This window comes from Phoxinus phoxinus, assembly GCF_949152265.1.
Source record: "Phoxinus phoxinus genome assembly, chromosome: 14".
Taxonomy (NCBI): domain Eukaryota; kingdom Metazoa; phylum Chordata; class Actinopteri; order Cypriniformes; family Leuciscidae; genus Phoxinus; species Phoxinus phoxinus.
Window position 1 is genome coordinate 28,231,912 of NC_136889.1, and position 21,330 is coordinate 28,253,241.

The 21,330-nt window shown below is 36.7% G+C and overlaps 2 protein-coding genes across 3 annotated transcripts in view; both read left to right on the forward strand.

Moving 5' to 3' along the window:
• The window catches only part of sft2d1 (SFT2 domain containing 1), a 29,542-nt gene extending 14,765 nt beyond the window's left edge, over nucleotides 1-14,777 (forward strand). For both annotated transcript variants that reach the window (XM_079634855.1, XM_079634856.1), the window contains exons 4-8: nucleotides 1,111-1,192; nucleotides 3,737-3,772; nucleotides 3,865-3,923; nucleotides 7,756-7,785; nucleotides 14,304-14,777. In XM_079634855.1, coding sequence (XP_079490981.1) covers nucleotides 1,111-1,192; nucleotides 3,737-3,772; nucleotides 3,865-3,923; nucleotides 7,756-7,785; nucleotides 14,304-14,343 — 247 coding nt within the window. In that variant the 3' untranslated portion in view covers nucleotides 14,344-14,777. The remainder of the gene's footprint in view (nucleotides 1-1,110; nucleotides 1,193-3,736; nucleotides 3,773-3,864; nucleotides 3,924-7,755; nucleotides 7,786-14,303) is intronic.
• Nucleotides 14,778-17,220: 2,443 nt separating this feature from the next.
• prr18 (proline rich 18) lies at nucleotides 17,221-19,247 on the forward strand. Its single transcript, XM_079635764.1, has one exon. It carries the CDS (start codon nucleotides 17,377-17,379, stop codon nucleotides 18,139-18,141), a length of 765 nt encoding a protein of 254 aa, XP_079491890.1. The 5' UTR covers nucleotides 17,221-17,376; the 3' UTR covers nucleotides 18,142-19,247.
• The last annotated feature ends 2,083 nt before the right edge of the window (nucleotides 19,248-21,330 follow it).

Below are 21,330 nucleotides of genomic sequence, written 5' to 3' on the forward strand. Positions count from 1 at the left end.
TGGGTTAAGCCCCCTGAGACCTGAGCACAGTCCATCTACTCTCAGTGAGTCTGCACCCCCTTCTGCGTCACTGCAATGCTAACGGATTTTGCTGATGTCTCGCACCATAAATTAATAAAAGGGCTGTATGGATTTAGGAATTATGCTAATTTGTGCAGTTGGTGTCTTCCTGTCACTCAAATGAATATATCAATAAGATTTTGCTTTTCTAAGGTCACTCAGGAGATTAAATATTTGTAATGGCTAAAAACCAAGGGCTGGGTAATATATTTGTGTTGATTCTGCTTGTGGTATAAAATTAAGCAACATGAATATCACAATGATTATAATGTGTCTTAAATTTAAGTGACACATTCTAGACATTAGATGATGCATCCTTGACATGTTTTAATAGCGTCTAAAATGGTAAAGTTGTATTTCTGTCTGTGTTTTGATGCTACATTTGCTTGTATTAACACTATTGGGTATGTGTAGGTGGGATTTTATTTTCAAACGTGATAGAGCATTAACCTTTTAGCGCCACTCACCGGACATTTCACTTCAGAACTGACGTTATACGTACAACAACCAACGTATTAAAAGATTGTATCGGATTCATGTTCATCAGTTTCGGATAAAACTGAACATGCTTTTAGCGCAGTTAAAAGTTAACTTTGAAGGTATTGCACGCGAAACGTGCAGGACGCGACGTATTCTCATTTTGCAGAAATGCCGCCACAGTGAGCCTGAGTTGGACTTTTCCCAGTAAACGTTACTACTGTTGAAATCTGTATCTAAAAAGCTCAGTGTGATACACAATAGCTTACACAGACAGAACAGTCATTATTGTGTAGCAAGCAGTCGGTATCTAGAAAAGTAGAACAAAAATGAAATTAAACATTGTCAGTCTGGTTGGCTATAGAAATTGTTTGGTCAAAGTGATGTTAAAATGACACATTTAAGTAATTTTGGATAAATGTCATAAATATCAAGAAAGTCAACGAATTATTTTGCTTTTGTAAGCTACTGTGTTTTTGCACTTATAGTGTTTTAGTGTACTGCACTTTTAGTGTTCCTGTGAGTGATGGATACATGTGTTTGAACTCATTCTGTGTCACTGTTTTTCCACAGCACCTGTTTTCTGATGGGTCCATTTAAACAGCTGAAGCGTATGTTTGAGCCCACCAGGCTTATAGCCACCATTATGATGCTGGTAAGAGAAAGAGCCTCTGGCACACACCACACTGCGTCAGCACTGGAGATATCATGAGAAAACACATTTAGCTGAACAGTTGACTCATCCTTATTAGATATTCTCCTTATGTTCTTTTCACCTTGTCATTGTATTAGATAACAAACTGTCACAGCAAGTGAAATGGGTTTAAGAAAAAAAATTTTTTAATAAGGGTGATTAAATATTTGTATATAATGAGTGTTAAACTGTATAATTGATTGTGTCTGGCATATAAATATGAGACGAGAGATATGAAACTAGCATATACACATAGGAAACGGCTTGCTTGGGACATTACAGATATGCACATGCAGGTTAGCAGTGCTAAAGGAATGCTTCAGCCTTTTACAGTCACAAATCTGGATGGTCTTAAGGGGACTAGAGGCATTAAGAGATTCAAAGGACTGCTGCAGAAAATCACTTTCCGTTATAATCTGATTTGGTCTGAATCTGTTCACACTCAGTCACTCACTCAAGCACAGCATGATATTAAGCTGTTGTAACCAGACTATCAAATGATAGTTACATATTTCTGTGCTGAAGTATGATGGGCACTGTGTGGAGTCTTAGACCTTCTTAAAATGTTTTTTTTATTATTATATTGTAATTCATATTTTAGATTTAAAATATGAAGTGCTTCACTAGCTATTTAATTACTCTGAATTACTGCCAACTATGAAGAGAATAATGGATATTTGACTCATTTCACAAATATAATATTATCTGGGTTATTCCTATTGTATCAGCTATTAAAGAGCACCTATTATGCCCCTTTTCACAAGATGTAAAATAAGTCTCTGATGTCCCCAGAGTGTGTATGTGACGGTTTAGCTCAAAATACCCAACAGATAATTTTTTACAGCATGTTTAAATTGTCTCTTTTTGGGGCTCAGAAAATGCACCATTTTAATGTGTATCCCTTTAAATGCAAATGAGCTGCTGCTGCCGGCCCAGAGGGCGGAGCCTCATGAGCTCTTGCTCAGTGGCAGAATGATAATATCAAAACAACAATAATGCCCACAGAGCCAGAGAATATACCAGGTATGCTGTATGGAGATAGAACAGGTAGAGTCTAGTTTAATTACGGTTATAACTTATTTTTCATCTTGCTTTTATCCACTATTAGTACAAGCCTGTTGTAGCGGACCGCGTCCGAATGATGGCCAAAAATATACTGATGAGTTTAATGAAGTTTATTGTACAAGACACAAAAGATGAAGTGTCAGTTTTACTCCAGAGAATCACTGTAAGAATAAACACAGTATAAGAAGTGCGCATTAAAGTCTTATCCATAAACTCTCTCTCTCCCTTTCATTATCATTAACATACACAGCAAATTACACAAAACACTCGTTACAACTAACTGTAAACAAATATACACACCTTTTCAGTGGGTGGTTAATAAACTGGTAAACTTTATATCTGTAAAACGATTCGATGAGCTGTCATAAAGTGTGCACTCTCACTTTCATTTCTGCCGTGATGATCACTGGTCCGTAACGTTAGGCCTATCGCACCGGAGACTGTAAGCTGGGTCACGGACTGTTGGTACAGATCCATCCTCGAGTAACAACGGGAGTAAATGACAATTGCTATGTTCATTCTTACATCAACAACAAAACACCTCAATCGCTTTAGAAGATATTCTCGTCTACAGCTGCTCCGGCACAGCCAGAGACAATTTATATAAGAGACATGCCACTTCCTCAATCCTCAATACAACTATATAAGGAAAAACCGTAACGGCAAAGATGGCGGTTGTATGTACATGTCCCGCCCCTCCCGCTGGAAAGCCAATCATCTGCTTTTAACAGTCAAGCCGGGAAACATTTAAGCCTATCGTCTGGTTCCACTGACGCATGCGCACAGTTGAGGTTTTGCCTGTTGGTGTCGTGAACCCTTGCGCATGCGTAGTAAAAGTATAACCTGTGGGGAAAAAGGCGTTTTAAACCTTATTTTGGGGCAAAGTCGTCAAACTTTTTCAGTGATTTTTATCATATTTTACTGCTTTTTCTATACATGCAGTTTTTATGCCCCGGTGACCAGTGAAAGTGCAGTTCTGACTCTCTGCCCATTCATTTAGATAGGAGCCTGGTGTTGTTAGTCCGAAATAGCTGACCGGAGGCGTTGCCAAGATGGCGGCCGAGTGGCACGACTTGCCTAAAAGGACTTTGGTACAGCTCACTTAGGACGGGTCTATGCTCAAACTGCAGTGTTCATCAATAGTCGTGGGCATGGCTTGTGCACAAGTACGTCACACTGCCCCGAATCTGAGAATGGCTTGTTCTGAGACTTTAAAAAAAGCACTGGGTGGATTTTTATCAGTATAGGGTTGTTGTGTACACACACACACACATTTATGTTCAAACGCCATGTAAAAGGGAATTTTGCATAATAGGTGCCCTTTAATAGGTCATATGTTGTGTGTATATATATATATATATATATATATTAAAATAATTTTTGCTATGCCTCATGGGTATTTGATCACAGTCTCTTACCTTGTGTTTGCTCTTCCCCCAGCTATTCCTTGTGTTGACATTATGCGCAGTGTTTTGGGTAAGCTTCATACAAAAGAGGTTTATTGCTGATAATTAGTGTACTATTCACTTGAGAAAATGTACATTATCATATATTTTTTCTCCCTGCAGTGGAACAAAAAGGGTCTGGCGATCATTTTCTGCGTTTTGCAATTCTTGGCCATGACATGGTAGGTGATAGACATCTGTCAACCATCCTTTAAAAAAACGTTTGTTTCAAATGATAAAATGATTATTGTTTGAAACAAATATCATAAATTATTTTATTTCTCTCTCTTTTTTTATTTATTTGAGACTTCAGATTAGTTTTGTCTTCACTTTTTTTTTTTTTGTTATTGTTGTGTGCTATCAGTGGAACAGAACGTTTTTCGAGACAAACTTGGAATGTTGTCTTGATAAAACCTCAAAGTCCAATTCACACTGCACCAATCTGGACAATCGTCAGATTACATTCAGTACATCACTTCTCAAATATTCCATGACTCAACATGTTAAATCGGCAAAAACAAGCGGCGACCGATGCCAACAGGGACAACACTGATCCAACAAAACTTGACAAAGTCTGTGGTCTGCGTCAGTGCAGTGTGAATTGGCATTTAAAAGTAACAAAATAAAATAAACATTGAGTTTTTAACGTGATATAGAATTAAAGGAGTTAGTTCACCCAACAATTTAATTTTTTTCATCATTTACACTCCCTTTTCCAAACCTGCATGTATGAGTTTATTTCTTTTTTGAACTAAAAAGAAGATATTTTGAAAAATGTTAATTACCAGACAGTTGACGGTCAATGGCTACCATCAACTGTTTGATTACCAACATTCTTCAAAATCTCTTCTTTTGTGTTCAAAAGAAGAAAGAAACTCATACAGGTTTGGAACAACAAGAGGGTGAGTAAATGATGACAGAATTGCCATTGTTGGGTGAACTGTGCTTTTATATATGAATGAATGGATGGATGGATTTTCATTGTTAAAATTAGTAATTTCCTCAATAATTAGAGATCCCACCCCAAAACACTTTGTTGAAGACATCGTACAAACAGAAAACCATTTTTTTAAGTATTTACACTCTTTCAGAAGCAAGACTATGAAATAATACATTTTAATATAATAGTTTTGATTATAATTGATTCTGCACATTAAAGGTATAGGAGAAAAAAAATATTTCAGTCTCATGATATCTGTGTCTGTATGGTTGTTACATGTACATGTCTGTCATGAATGTGCCTGGAATCTGGAAAACTACTCTGCAAAAATGCTAAATCGCTCTAGCTAAAGACCCGACCGGAGCACTTTTGGCAGTGCTGTGCCCTGGGCTCCTCAAACAAATTGGCAGCTTGTTCAGCTCTTCTCTGAAACCTTTCTGCCTGGGCATCTCAACTAGTGTAGGCTGATTACCTGTTCATTAAACCATGTGTGCCGTTTGTCACCGATGTCTGGCAGCAGATTTAGAGGCAGGGGGTTGAGTACTTGGCAAGGTGAGAAAACGGGCCAAAAATAGACCCATGATCAGGGTGAGTGATGTGACAAATGAGACGAGTGATTATATAGGCAGATTGTTGGTGCGATGACAAAAAGTGTTTACTTTAGTCTTTATGCACACCATTTTCCAAGAAACAAACTAAAGAATGCAAGCATTTTAGAAATATTTGTATCCTAAGCCAACAGTACTTACATTTCAATGACAAAAAAGTCTGTTGTCAATAGTGTAGTGATGTGTGAAGCACAATTCGCACACAAGTTACTTTCAAACCAAGCAGTTTTCTGTTGGGCAACGCGACATATACGTGTGACCAAATTGAACCTGTTGTGAAATCTTCGTGTGTGAATCTTTCACCCTCATACGTGAAATTCCTGATTGCGTGCAGCACACGCTAATTAATATTCATGAGCCATGTCAATGTAGTGACATCACAACCCACTCACCTTTGACACGTTTAAGTTTGTTCACACTTGAAGACCTCTTAAAGGCTATTCGCTGGCCAGAATATAAGGCAGAGATGGGCAGTATTCCCATGCCACTAAAGCAGCTAAGTGGAACTGGGAAGCAGAAATAATCTGATCCTCTAAGCGTGTCGTGACCTCGAGCGGTGCACAGGTGCAGAAGCAGGTGGATGGGGCTCAATGCTTCACGACTCTGCTACAAACTCCACAAGACAAGAAGAATGTTGTGTGTGTGTGTGTGTGTCCAGTTTTGCATGCGTCAATAGGCCAGGTTTTATTAGCCGTGTAATTTCCGTCAGTTTCACTGTCAGGACATTCTCTTCTTTCACACTGTGACACAGCCTTCCTCTGGCAACCTCTTGAACCGCATGTATGAGGACAGAGGATACTGAGAAATAGGAAAGAAAGATTCCTTCATGTTAGACATGTCTGAGAAGCGGTCAGCACATTAGCAGATTTCAAGTCAGTTATATGTAACTAATATTTTTTTTAATAATCGGTTGAAACAGGCTAAGCATACAACAGATTGTATACGTTGTCCTTTGTATTTTAATATTATAAAGTCTAAAATGCATTCACTTGTGTGCGTGTTTTTTAAAGAAATGAATAATAAATCCTATTAAACTCTCTTCATCAAAGAACCCTGAAAAATGTATCACATTTTCATTTAAACTTTTAAATAAGCAGCACAAATGTTCTTAACAAGAATAAATGACATTTCAAAATGTATTCAATGTAGCAAATTAGCTCAATGAAATGTGAATAATTAATTATAACTCGTTATAATTTTCCATGTATAATATATTTTTTAATTAATATAGTTTATAATTTTCCGTATATAAATAATACAAATATTTATAATTAATTATAACTCGTTATAATTCATTATAAATATTTGGATCAGTTAGTAAAATGAACGTGATGTATCAGAATTAATATTCAATCAATTAACCTGTTCATTAGGTACAGTACAACAGTGTGATCAGAATGTAGCTGATCATTCAAGGGACTTTGTTTTACAAGTAGTGACCGCAGAATCAATACTCATTAAACTAGCTTATTTAATATAAATACTATTTAATAAAAAAGTTGATTTAACCCTTATGTTGTGTTTGGGTTATTTTGACCTGGAGAGGATTTCCTTTTTCCCGAAAATGCTAGTTAACGTTATTATATTAAAACGTACTGACTTTACTCACCCAGGTACAGAAACCTAACCAATTTATTTTGAGAATTTGTTTAATTTTTTTTTTAATTTGGTAAATTATTTGTGGGTAGTTTGGGCAATTTTGTATCAAATTTTAAAATATTCTGTACAATTTATCACACTAGTGCTTTAATGTTTAACCAGGAAGTTTGTTTTGAAATGCTTTTTGATCAAAATGGCACAAAGTCACACTTGTTGTGTTATCGGTCAAGAATGACTAGCCTACAAAAAATTGCTTATAAATCTCTCATTATGCTATTTTATCCCCAATTATTGCATTCAGCCTTTTTGTCTACTTTTTTTTCTTTCAATTGAGACAGGTTTTGTATTTCAACTGACTGATTGTGGACCTCGTTGATCTGAGGCTGAGCTTATATTGGTAAAAAATGACCATCCATTAAAAATGAACGGGGGAGATAAAAAATAAGAGAAACATTTACTGTTCAGGAGGATCTTGGCACTTAGTTGTGTTATTGGGTTATTGGTCTGTTGGATTATTTATTAATATCAAGAATGAATTGTGTGTCTGATTGGTCCAGCTGTTAAATCAAATAGAAAGCATCATGTATTTTTAATTGTAAATATATTTCACAATAATAATGTTATTACTGTATTTTTGGTCAAATAAATATAGTATTTATGAGCATAAGTGTCTTCTTTCAAAAACACTGTAATGAGCTCAATGTAAGTTCATCTACTGTTACATCATTTCATTACTTTAAAAGCAAGCTGTAACTGACGTACTTAGGGATTTACTCTTATCTTCAGATCATTTTGTTTATGAATCTATTCTAAGCATTTAATGGGACATTAGGTATTAACACTGCAATTTTGTGTGTTTTGTTTTAGGTACAGCATCTCCTACATTCCATTTGCACGGTAAGTAAACACCTCATCACCTCTTAATGTTTCATATTTACTTCCAATTTTATGTAATTTTGCCTACATTTGATCTAAAATCTGTAATAAATTTGACTGATTGTTTTATTATTCTATAGAAAAGATATGTCCAACACTGAAATCTGATAGGATGAGCTATGTTTGCAAAGTGTGCTACAGTCTACTCTGGTAAAAAAGTTGCACAGGAGCGCTGAGTTAAACCTGATGTAGCCTAGGCTTTACTGCCGTGCAATACTGAAGTTAACCGTTTTAGTCAGCTAAACTAGATTAGCTCAAATGCCGGTTTAAATCCCTGTTAACTTCAGTGTTTGTCAGAAGTTTGTCTTCAAATGGCAGCATGTCAGACTGTGACACCCTCTCTCTCTCTCAGTTCATGTTTGTTGGGTGGGATTGGGTTGTGTACACACGGGAAGCTGAATTCCCTGAATGAAAACATGTTGTTATTCACTCATGGCCCTCCGTCACCATATGGCTCTAATCCCCGACTGGAGCGCATCGCTCTCCCAGTGCCATGCAAACGGCTGCTTGTTTTTCATCTTGAGCCTGACAAAGACCTTCAAGTCATTTTGCTTCTGTTTCTTTGTTTGAGGCTTTTTTTGTGGCAACTTACTGAGACTGATTAAAGAATGTACAGGCTCTCACCTTGTGAAAGTGTGCTATATCTTGGAAGCATGTTTGAGCTGCTCTTTTCCATACATTGAAGCAAATAGGGTTTCAAACTTCAAAAAAAGACAGAAAAAAAGCAACATAAATGGACCGTTAAAATAGTCCAACTTCAGTGGAGAGGAAATGTATCGGTGCATAATGAATTTTGGTCTGTTCGTCAAAAAGCGTATTGTTTTTCAAAGGCTTGAAATTCAGGCTTTTGTTCAATGGAAAAGAGCAGCATGAACATTCTACAACATTTCTCTTTGTGTGTTACACTGAATGACACGAGAGTGTGTACATTACAACAGAATCTTTATTTTGGAATCAAACCCTGTTTACAGATAATCATTTTAGGTGCTGGATGACAAACAAAAGGCATCCAGAAGATTTAAGTGAAAATCCTAAAAAAGGGGGAGGTGCAAAAGAAATGAACATAACAAAATGCAATCTAGCTTATGATAACACTCTAAACTAACTATCACAAACAAGAAGGCAACGTAAACAACTTACGACACACACAATACATTCTAGGGCGGGCGGTCGCCTCATTCGCTGGAATCTTGAGCATTATTGGATCTCCAAATACAAAAGAATCGTTAAAACATTTTGCATCCCTTGCTGAACCCGGCAACCCCCCTTCTCACCAGCCAGAGGTGCTCGTGCATGTTTCTGATGGATTCTGACAGCGGGGTTCACCCCCCCCCCCCCCCCCACACACACACACACACACACACACACACACACACACACACACACACACAAACACACAACCAGACACCCTCCCTGCTTCAAGAACCTCTTGAAAGAGGAAAACAATTCCTCTGTATTCCACCTGCTGCTGCTTTCGTTTCATTTTCAGACCAAACCCTTGACTCATCTTTCCATTTATCAGTAGCTGGTTCATCTTTAGAAGTCCCTCTCTCCATTGTTTCATTGTTGATTGTTTTCCTAGAAACAGCCGCACCCTTCAACAAGCTCAGTAATGCTGTTTTTGAGTGGCTTAAACCTGTGGGTTAGGGCTCTTTTCATTGTTTTTACTGGATTAGCATGAGCGGGCTCCACGTCATGAGCTGTTTATCCCACTGATCTCTGTTTTGAACATTGGGCTGTGCACATGTTTTTTCATGAGCATGATGCATATCCACAATCTAATATTTTAATGCACTTTTTGAGCCATTAAGATTCCTAGAGACCATGTCATTAGGTTAGATTAATTGTTTGTTTGATTTTTCGTCTCTCGAATACGAGTGTTAAAGCTGCAGTCCGGCACTTTTTTGGGTTTAAAAATATAAAAAAAGACATTTTTGAAAAAAAACGTAACCAGCCAGTGTTCAAAACGATCTGCTTGCCTTACCTCGATTCAAAACGGTAATCTTGTAATAATGATTTTAATTCCAGTGGTACTGGTGGATTTCCGCGGGAATTTCGAGCATGTCTTTGCGTCATTACGTCACTTCTGTACACATAGAGAAGGAGTCCCCGGCTAGCGTGTGTGGATGATGGAGGAGATTTATCCACTTGGTATGGCGGATCCCGAAAGTTTAAAGCGACAATCACCAGTGACAACTGGAGATTCACCAGTTGTAAAACCCAAAGACTTCGGACTTCAGAGTGGCTACAGAAAAAATATATTTTTCACGTTTTGACGTGATATAAGCAATCGTTAGATTTAATCAGCATGATATAACGTTAGCCTACTGCAATGCTTCCCCCCACCCCCCGAATTTGGTCAGAACAAAAGTGAATGTTACTTACTTGTTCAGATGACATTTACCGATGAAAATTCTAATGTTGACACTTTCAAAAGGCATACTCTAACATTGCTGATGACAGTACAGTATCCACAGCGACGCGACAGGTTCTCCTCAATACATTGTGTTCATCCGCGCTGTTTCATGCCGATTTACTACCCACGCACAGTTAATAATTCCGCGAATAACTGCAATTGCAGATTTCTAACAGAGATGGCGACAAAGAGGAAAAACGACGGACTGCAGCTTTAAGATGGTTTATTAGTGATTTAAACTTAGTTTTCCCTCATGTTGTTTCAAACATGTATGACTTTCTTTTGGCTTTTTTCCATACAATGAAAGTAAATGTTTGGATCCCAACATTCTTCAAAAAATATATATATACAGGACAAATTATGTAGGTTTGATTAATTTCCTTGAATCAGACTGTCCATTTCAATCAATTCAAAACTATAATTATATGATTTACATTACATCCCTCAAAAATGCTCTGCGGGGCAATTTGTTATATATTTAATGTTTTAGTAAAAAATGTTGTTGTTGAGATAAATTTGGTTGTTATATATATATATATATATATATATATATATATATATATATATATATTTAGGATACAATAATAGTTGTTAATATTCAGAATTTGATTTAGATTTTTAGTTTAATTTAAGTTATTTTAGTTAGTTAACTTTAAACTGAAAATGATAAATGTTGCTTTAGTAATATCTGAAATAAAACAACTATGTTGTTTTTATTTAATTTTAGTTAATGTTTATTTTATCAAGTAAGAAAAATGCTTTATGGTTTAAGTTTAACGATAATAACCCTGTTTTGGGTTAAATGATGGTCCCTCTGACTGGGAAAAACAACTCTTTTTCAGAGCAGTTTCATAAATATTGTGATATTGAAAACATTAGGCTTTACTTAAAGCCCTTATGTATAATAATGCTTTATAAAAGTATTTTTAATGCAGTAATTATGCCTTGTAATGCACCTTATAATGCTTTGTATGGTCTCATGAATAATTGTAACCACAGTTATAATACATTATAATACTTATCTATTCATTGAACACCTTTAGAAAGTATAATGCATTTAAACGCATGACAAACAACCAATTTCAGAATCTGCAATTATTATAATGCATTTTAACTTTGGGTACAATTATTTATGAGAAAATATATACCGGTAATGTATTATGATAAATACCTCTATAATTCTTTATACATAAGAGCCTTATAAAGAATCTTGGCAGATAGATGCCTCTTGAAATGATGTTTCCCCCGATTTAAAAACAAAATATATTTATCAAATATTATTAAAAAAACCTGACAAATAACGAGATCCAGCCCTAATATCTACCCCTCCTCCTCTGTTATCTCCTTATGTGTCAAGTAAAAACACAACACGTTTGTATTTTTGGAAATAATATGCTAATAATAATCCCTTAATGTCTGTTTTTGTTTTAGCCCATAATGTTTAACCCCCGTAACTTATGGCTTATTCAGCTTTTCTTTTTTTTGACGGAAATCCACCTGCTGTTCTGGAAAGCCGGGGCATCCGTTGCGCCGATATTTCATCAGAAAGCAGGGGGAGTTAATCATCATTTATTTATGTGCTTTTAAGGCTAAACACCAAACGCTCTCCTGATCGCCGCGTGGGTGCGTGTAATGCCAACGTTCCTCAGTCTCCCTTCTTTTTCTGTCCTTATTTCAGTCTCTCTCTGATTCTATACTCTTCCTTTTAACCTTGACTGCTTTCACACCTCCTCCACTTCCTGTGAATTTTGAGCATGACAAAGTCTGCATAGCAACACATTTGGAGAGGGTGACAGAGGCAGAGGCGGAGGAGAGCGGGAAAAGGGTGGAGGCTGAGGCAAGGAAGGCACCGTGACCTTGTTCTGCTGTTGCCTTGGAGACCGTGGTGATGGTTACCTCATCTTTTAGCTCCATATCAGGGCTGGGCGATATACATACAAATATTGTTCGTCCTCATTTTTTTAGTATCTCAATATTTATTATTTAATTGTTTTTTTTTTCCTAGTCTGGGAGTAACAGCATTTTCAAACAAACAGCCAGTATTGTAATTACTCTAAAAAATAAAATACAGCAAAAATGAAAAATGGTCAAATCATGATTTTTATTTTTTTTAAATAATCAGGTTTTTCAGTCAATTTAAAAGGTTTAAAATGTAAACACAAGTTGTAAAATGTCAACATATACAGGTACTATAATTCAGCTATATATAATCAAGCTATATACAAAAAATATATATTTACAAAAGAAAAGGGTGTAGACATAGGCTTTTCTTTTTCTTTTTAGCTTTGCCACTTTTTTAAAACAGTTTATGCACACAATTATACAGAGAGCTATATTTAAGGCCTTGTCATTCCCAGAGTATGAGGGTTCCCAAATAGTGCAAATACAACATAAAAAAGGTAAAATTGAGATCAAATCAAACTATATATAGCAAAAAGCAGGTGTGGCAATAGGCGTTTTTTCTTTTCTTTTTTGCTTAGAAACTATACAAAAAACTTCATGTACAATTACACAGACAGCTACATTACAGGGCTTTCATTCATTGAGTAAGAGGGTTTCCTAAATAGTGCAAATATACCATACAAAAGGTAAAATTATGTGTGTGTGTCTCTTTGTCTACTCCATCAATCTCCCGCCTTTCAATTTCAATTGCTCACTTGGCTCCTCCTCCACTCCCTAAAATATGCAGCCTGAAGAGCAGAGTCAGCAGATTCACACAAAGTTTAAATGATCAATGATCAAAAAGTAGAATAGAGTTTCAAGCCAGAACTTCGACGTCTTAAACTGGTCATGTGACTTGATCACGCCGGCGTGATCGGCGACCCGGAAGAGTTAAGAACAAAACTCTTAAATCTATGTTTTTTTTATCATCATGTTTGTAGTCTCTTACGTTTTGAAAATCTGAAAAGATTGTAAGGGCCAGATTTACTAACAGCTTACGCCAGCACAAACCCTCTTCTGGCGTTAGTAAAACCGGACAGTAGTTTTTACAAAGACACGCATTGGAAAATTTTTCACTAAAATGCCGTGGAAGGGTTATTTTTTCGGCGGATGTTATTGCATAGGCATTTGTAGGACTTTCCCTTTCAGAGTAACATTTATGGGAAAGTATTTAAATGAATCATGCAAGGTGATTTACTAAGGTTTGCGCTAGTCAATTTACTAGGATTTGCGCCATTATTTAACTGAGAAAAAAGCATGTTTTAAACCACACGCTAATTTTCCGCTGCTCCTGGTAGATTGCGTTGGGCATTATTGGAAATGAAACTTAAATTAAAGAACACTGACGTTTCATTTCCAATAATGCCCAACGCAATCTACCAGGAGCAGCGGAAAATTAGCGTCTGGTTTAAAACATGCTGCTTTTTTCTCAGTTAAATAATGGCGCAAATCCTAGTAAATTGACTAGCGCACGTCAGTAGATCACGCACAGAACTTTCCACTCCCATCTGCGCTTTTTCTGGAACTGCAGCGCTCACAATAATTTGCCCTGTTTAGTAAATCTGGCCCTTAAAATCTTTTAGTGTGGGCCAGCCTTTATGAGGTTTGAAATTTAATTGAATTTACCAACTTCTTGTAACAGAAGTTTAAAATCTGAGACATAAAAATATCAGAGAATCATACTCGGAATTAAACATTTAAGCTTTTTTTTTTTTAGTTGCTAGACAAAACTAGTCTAATAAAATGATCTTTAGGAAAATGAATACCCTGAAAAGTGCATTACAATCGTTTATAAACCGTACTCCATACCTGGAAAATGAGATTGATCTGCTTCGTTTCATGCAATGTATTCCCACCAAAACATAATAAAATATGCAAGAGCTCCACCCAGTCACAACAAAGGGAAAAAAACAAGCCTTTTTTAGAACAAAGAATTAAATTGAATGTTGAGGTAATAAACCACATTAACAGCAAGCTATCGGTTTATTTCGGATTAAGTATGATTTTCATCATAGTATTTTCATTATCCATCTGTTTCTGTGGATTTTGCTGTGAGCCCCCACTCAGATATAATACTCTACTGAGCCGTCAGCCATAAACAAATGTCTTTTCATTATCACAGGGACGCTGTTATGAAGTGTTTCACCTCCTGTTTGAGCTGAAGTCCGACGACGGGTCCTGCATTACACGAGTGAAGGTGGAAAAAGGATTGTTTTTTCTCTTCCATTTCAGAACCTGCCACATTATTCTCCAAGACCTTAAAGATGTTGTATTGTCTTAATAATTTTTTTTAAATATTGTGTAATATTAAGAGTGAATATGTAATATTTGCATTTATTACAAGCCTTACTTTATTTTCTAAAGCTTTTGTTATTTTTATTTTGTGCGGCGGGTAACTACATGATATACTGCCAGTTAAAACAGAGTGAAGTGCTTTATAACGTGTGATGTTTATGAATGAAATCAACTACTGCTCACTTTTGTACAGAAAAATACCTTTCTACCAAATATATTAACAAAAAAAACAAAAAAAGCAAGAGAAAAACCCCATTCATATAATGCCACATGCACACCAAATAAATAAATACAATACTCATGCTTTGTTCGGTGGATGTTTTGGAATTGATTTGCCAGGGAGTTAATGTGTCATGTGTTATAATCTCCTGACTGATGTGTTCAGAATAATGATGGTTGTCTGAGCCCAGGGCAACAGAGACAGCTGTCTCCCCACACCGAGATCTCGGGAGATCAGCTGATGGGATTCCAGGAGATACCTCGCTTTCTTTTAGTGTGGTTAATCTACAAAACAAGAGCTTTTTGTTCAATAAGCCCTTATGATTGTCTCTTGCATGCTCAGATACAGGTTTGTTCCTTACCTCCAGGCGTCACATGTTCTTAAACATGACCTAATAACCTAGAGTGGCTGGTCTGTTTTTAGACGGCACAAGCAAGGAGACGGATGCGGTTTCCATGACAACTGCGAGCGCTGTTTTCTTGAGCTTCCCTCCTCCACAGCACTCTTCTATCGGATCACGTGCTGACCGGTTCATTACTGTGGTGAGATGCTGGGTACAGCTGTTGGTGGATCCTCCAGCGTATGGCTGAGAAGATGCTTTACACTCCCAAACACATTCAGTCAGAACACTTTCATATTCGGTGAGAATGTGTCGGCTGTTCGTCTGATAGTGTGCCGATGTCTGATGTAAATCTTTCCCAGTGCATTCAGCACATCAGGTTGTAGACTCAACTGATCCCATTAAGCATAAAATGGAATAAATTAAGTTTATCGTTTTTGTTAATCGTTTTTCGTTCTATATCACAGATGCTCTTTAAACAAAGCTACAGTCAAAGCAAAATTTATTCAGACGCCTTGAATATTTCTCACATTGTCACAGTTTATTCGCTATAGTTTAGAAAATGGTAATCAGTTGATATTTCACTGTTTTGGCCATCCTTCTGTTAGACTGTCTCACAAATGAATTATGTTGAATAGCTGTCAGTTGTTAAATTTAACTACACAATTAGATAATACCAATTACCAAGCAATGCTGAATTTTGTTCAGTCTGGTGTAAAAAGGTGGCATTCGCAATTAAAGAAAAAAAAAAACACTCAAAACATGGTCAGGTCAAAGTGTCTGGATAATTTTTGGTCCCAAATTTTTATACATTTTACTGGTTGTCCACTGTATGAAGATTTGTTGGGTATAATATGTCACAGTTTACTTTATTTTGCTATCCTCACTTACATAAATGAACGATAGTGTCCTCCACCTACTAGTAAAAAATAGCAAAAATTATATCTGGTGTCTGAATCATTTTTGGTTTGACTATATACTTTGAAGCTATAAGCATCAGTCGCATAACTAACGGTGTTTAATTACAGGCATAGAATCTTCCCTCGGTTTTCGCTTTAGGTCATTTTAAAGTTATCATTAGCATAATTTTTTTTCTTCTTCACTGTAATCTCTATGATTTAATTCTGTCAGCAATCTATGGACGTTGTTTGTGAAAATAAACATCTGTCTTTGTGCTTCTTAACAGTAAGTATAAGCCTATTGATTTTGTTCCTCATTTCACTGTGTCTGAAACACTTGGCAGTGGCTGGGTGACAGAACAGATGTCACTGTGAAATTACCAATTGCTGGAAAGGAGGGCGACGGATCAATACCGATGGAGGCTGCTTGTCTTTAACCTCCTCTGCTACGGCAAGGTCACCAAGGAGAAAATATTGACAATCAGTAAAAAAAAAGTACCGTTGGCTGGATCTGTGTTGTGAAGCTCTGCTAGCTACATTCCAATACATTACTGTTTCAAATCTGTTGTTCTATAAAAAAAAAAAAAGACAATTCAAGATTCAATTCAATCGGCAGCATTTTTTGCTGACTACCCAAAAAAAATTTCTTTGTGTGATAATTTTCTTTTTAAAAAAGAAGCAACAATCAAGATTACATTGATTATTTTATAAGTTGTTACATTATGTTGTCATTGCATCAAAGTTGTAAAATTGGTTAGTGAGTGTTTTTACACTAAAATCATGTTAAAAAGAAGTTTGTTAGGTTTAAAAAAAACAATATTAATACTGTTAAAAAATAAGCCAAAGTGGGCCTTAAAGGGATAGTTCACCCAAAAATGACAAACAGTTGACCATATAGCCATTGACTTCCATAGTATTTTCCCCCCTATGGAAGTCAAAGGCTACTGTCAACTGTTTGGTTGCCAGCATTATTCTATATATCTTATTTTGTGTTCAACAGAAGAAAGAAAACAGATATGGAACAACTTGAGGGTGAGTAAATTATATTTAAAAAAAAAAGTTGGGTGAACTATCCCTATAAGCTGACATGATCATTATTAATGTGAAGAATGAACTACACAAGTGTTTACAAAGCTAGGACACTTGTGTGAAAGTGGCTGTATAATTGAATAAACCTTCTTATAAGATACATTCATACAGGCACTTGCATACGCATGGCTTTGTTGTTTTAACCTTTTTGTTGTGACCACGCCCCTTCCGCCTGACTCATTATAAATCCCGCGCATGCCCCGCCCCTTGTCAGTCTAGAAGTGAGATGTGGAGAGTAATGGACTACTGCGTCTAATATCCAAAGATCCGGTGGACCGAGGCGAATGGACGCGTTTCTCCCATCATTTACGCACAGATTTCTTCATTATTTTGCGCATCGATAGCATTCAAAATGCCTTTTCCGCCGATAAACCTGCACTCACGGATATCATCGCCAAGAAAGGAGCTGTTCAGGAGAAAGAAGAGCAGGGACAATGTCGCACCTCCTCAACCCACGTACAGTCAAAGGACAGGAGACGACAAGGAATCGGAGAAAGAGAAAATATCCACGTCGTGGCCGTCGGCCAATTTAAAGCAGCTTGGACGAAGTAAACCGAGCAGAGTCCCTCCAGACCCCGAGACGGCCAGCAAACATTCATGGTTGAGCGTCCCCAAACCCTTGGCTACCTCATGCGAAAGCGTCCCACGGTCCAGCTCTGGAGAGTCCAGCCATAAATACGCCTCCAGGACCTCTATAGCAAAAGAAGGCGGTGAGCAAGAGATCCACTTCTCCCTCAGCCTGACACCTGAAGCCATCCTGGTCATCCAAAAGCGCAATCTGGAAAAGCAAATGATGGCCAAGCAACAGAAGTGCTGCGCTTCCGCGGACTTGAGACACCGGCGCGTGTTCCCATCCAAGAGAGCGCAGGGCAGCTCTAATAACAAGAGCTCCGGACCTGTTGCCAAACTGGACGCTTCCAATGACATAAGCACCATCGTGAAGATCTCTCTCCTCAATGATCAGTACAAATATGATGATGTTGAGTATGAGGAGGAGGATGGAGACGTGGACGAGACTGTCATGAGGAAATGTAAAGAGTGGCTCAAAGGTGTGGAAAGCGCTGCTGCTTTTGGGAAAGTTGATAAACTGTCATCTTTGCCTCATCTTAAAAGTTGACCTCAAAACTCCACGAAAGAAATGTCCACTGTGAAGACTTCAGTCCATGAGTTATGTGTCAAACTCAAAAGTCACCTAATTTGCTTTTAGAAATGTTGTCTGAGGGTCATTCACACAGGACGCGCTCTTGCGTTGAAAAACAGCGGGACAGAGCGCGATGGTAGGCTATTGAAGATACGCGTTTGTAGAAGTTGAACTATTATTAATTGGACACGGCGTCTTAAAACCCAAGTCTCGTGACCGTTTGACGTGTAAAACAACACACACGGAACGAAGGAAGGCGCGCAACAATGGAATATTTTTTAACGTGACAGGGCCTGGGCGTCTTAAAACTTGGCACGAAAAAAAAAAAAATCTAATGCGTCACATTGTTTACATAGACCAAAATTAAAATAGAGAAGATGTAGCCTAATGTAAGAAGGCGTCATGATGTGTGAACGCTACCATTCACGCAGGAGTGGGACACGTAGTGTTTATTGGAATGGAAAAAATGCATAGGCCTTCATAAAGTTGCATTTTTTCAACTTGACACACCATTTAAACGTGCTTGCGCAAAAACGTCCATATGACACAGTGCACATAACGCAACAATGTACAGCGCAGTATGAACGCAAGAACGCGTCCTATATGCGTTCACAAACTCAGCTTTCTTAATGGACTGACGGGAATGTCTGAATGTTTTCTGCATTGAGATGTAGGCTATTGCTGATCACTCAGAGAATTTTTTTGCAGGTTACCTTTACACAATGACTGGAAAACAGTAGTGTTTTTGCACATTGCTATTGTTTTCACTTTGATGGGCTGAACGACAGATGTTTGTTTCAAACTGTGGAAGTAATGAAGCGAATGACGAGCCGTGAAATGCATCCAGAGGCCACGGTCCTTCCTTTGTGCCAGAAAACAATAGCTGTCGAAGACGACACTGTCTGAGAGACTTAGAATAGACACTTAATATCTGAAAGTATGTGTGTAATATGAACTGAAGGACTGTTTGATCGACGAACCAGCCGTGTACAGTATTTATTTTGCAATGTGGTGTTTATATGCTGTGTTGTTCCAAGTCATTTTTAAGGGTTCTGATAATAAAATCAAAAAGACATGTTTTTCTCCTCATTAGCCTATTTGAATGATCAAATGTGAACTGTGTGTGTGTGTGTGTGATATATATATATATATATATATATATATATATATATATATATATATATATATATATATATATATATATATATATATATAAATTATTAGTTATATTTGTATCATAGCTAGCACACATTTTGTTAGCGTGAAAGGTAGTCTTTTCTTACAAATATTACTTTAATAATTGGGTAAAACTTGAGCACAACAGGGCTACAATGAACAAAGTGAAATGAATGGGCTATATCAATAGGACTGAGGTTGTGTAAGCTTGCACTATGGCAACGACCCCTTAAACACAGATCAGACCTGAAACTCTCCACACTTCGCCTTGAGCTCTTTCTGTCGAGACGAGTTTGATGCTGCAGATAAAAATACTTAGTCATTCAGAAAATTGCCTAGGTTATATCAAATAAATAACCATTGCAGTAACAGACTTGTTAGGTTGTTAGAAAAGCTGTTTAGCCTGTTTGTGGGGTGATTCTTCAAACTGTATTTAAGTCGTTTAGAAAACTACTAGTTGATTGTTAGGCCTAAAATCAAAGGCTTCAGAGAGCAGATTTTTATTGCTAAACTGGTAAGTGTTTTTATTATTTATTTCTAGATTTAAAGTTAATGTTTTCTATGTGATAGTAACTAAATTATGGGAATCCCACTGCTGCTGCAATTCAGAAATGCAAGTGATTCCTTGTTGGCATCAAAATAATCAATTTAGTTGACCATGCAAAATTATTATAATGTTCATTTTATAATTATAATATATATATACATGTTGACCGTTTTCAACTGAGAGCCAAATTTGAATATTTGTATTTTTATAAACTCATTTCTACTCATTTAATTGAGTCATCTTTTTACAGAAAACTTACAGTACCTCAAATATTTAATTTCTCTGATACTTAAGTATTTTGTGTTGTGTGTTAACTACATAGGCCTATTTACATCTTAATAGCTCACTGGTCTGATTAAGACCATGAAAACTGAAGAAAATCATCATGTCAGCTCTCTTCCCCCTATCCTGGACTCTTACCAGTCAGCACGGTATTCAGAAAAGGTATGTGTTAAACAATACCCAATATAGCATGCATCAAAGCACAAATGAACCAGACAAAGGAAAAGTTCCCTCATTTTACATATACTACTCATTTGTTATGAGTGGACAGAAAATGAATAAAATATTTAACCATATTTATTATAGCCCTATTTTAGAGACCAACAGTTGGAAATACTAAATAGCGTATTTTCTTTGGCATTCATAGCCCAGTTTATGATATACACACTTTTTAAAATATCTATGTTGGGTACTTGGAATGCTAACAATGTCCAAAACAAAAACTCTTGGTCACACTTTAGTTTGGGGAACACATATTCACTATTAACTATGACTTCTGCCTCAATAAACTCCTTTACTGCTTATTAATAAGTAGCAAGGTATTGTTGTAGTGGTTAAGTTTATATATGGGGTAGGAATAAGGGATGTAGAATATGGTCGTACAGAATAAGGCATTAATATGTGCTTTATAAGTAATAATGAACAGCCAATATGCTAATGTGCAAGAAGTGAGAATTGGTCCCCAAACTAAAGTGTTACCAAAGTCTTGTATCAAAACGTTGTGGAATATGGTGTTCAGACTTCTATGGACACTATGTGTCTGTGACACTTACAGAACAGAAGATACGTTGAAGAAGAATGAACTTAAATGGGTAAATTAATTATTAAAATCCATTAAGATGCTATTGATTCAGAAAACAACCTGAGCATGCTGGCATTTAATGATTGGTGAATAAATAATAAAAAAAAGGAATAGTTGGATCCAAATGCAGTTATTTTATAGTCATAATTATAGTATATTATATAATTATAGTATAATTATAGTATAATTTTGGTTTCTTAAGAACAAGTATTGTTTCTTAGACACAATCAAGCCACACATTTCTGCATTTCAGTCACTCCATGGGGTGTTGACTGAGTCCAAAGGGACAATCAGCATCAACAATCCCATTCCTTTGTGCCTTCATCCCCATCCATGGAAAATAGTAGAGCAGGGAAAG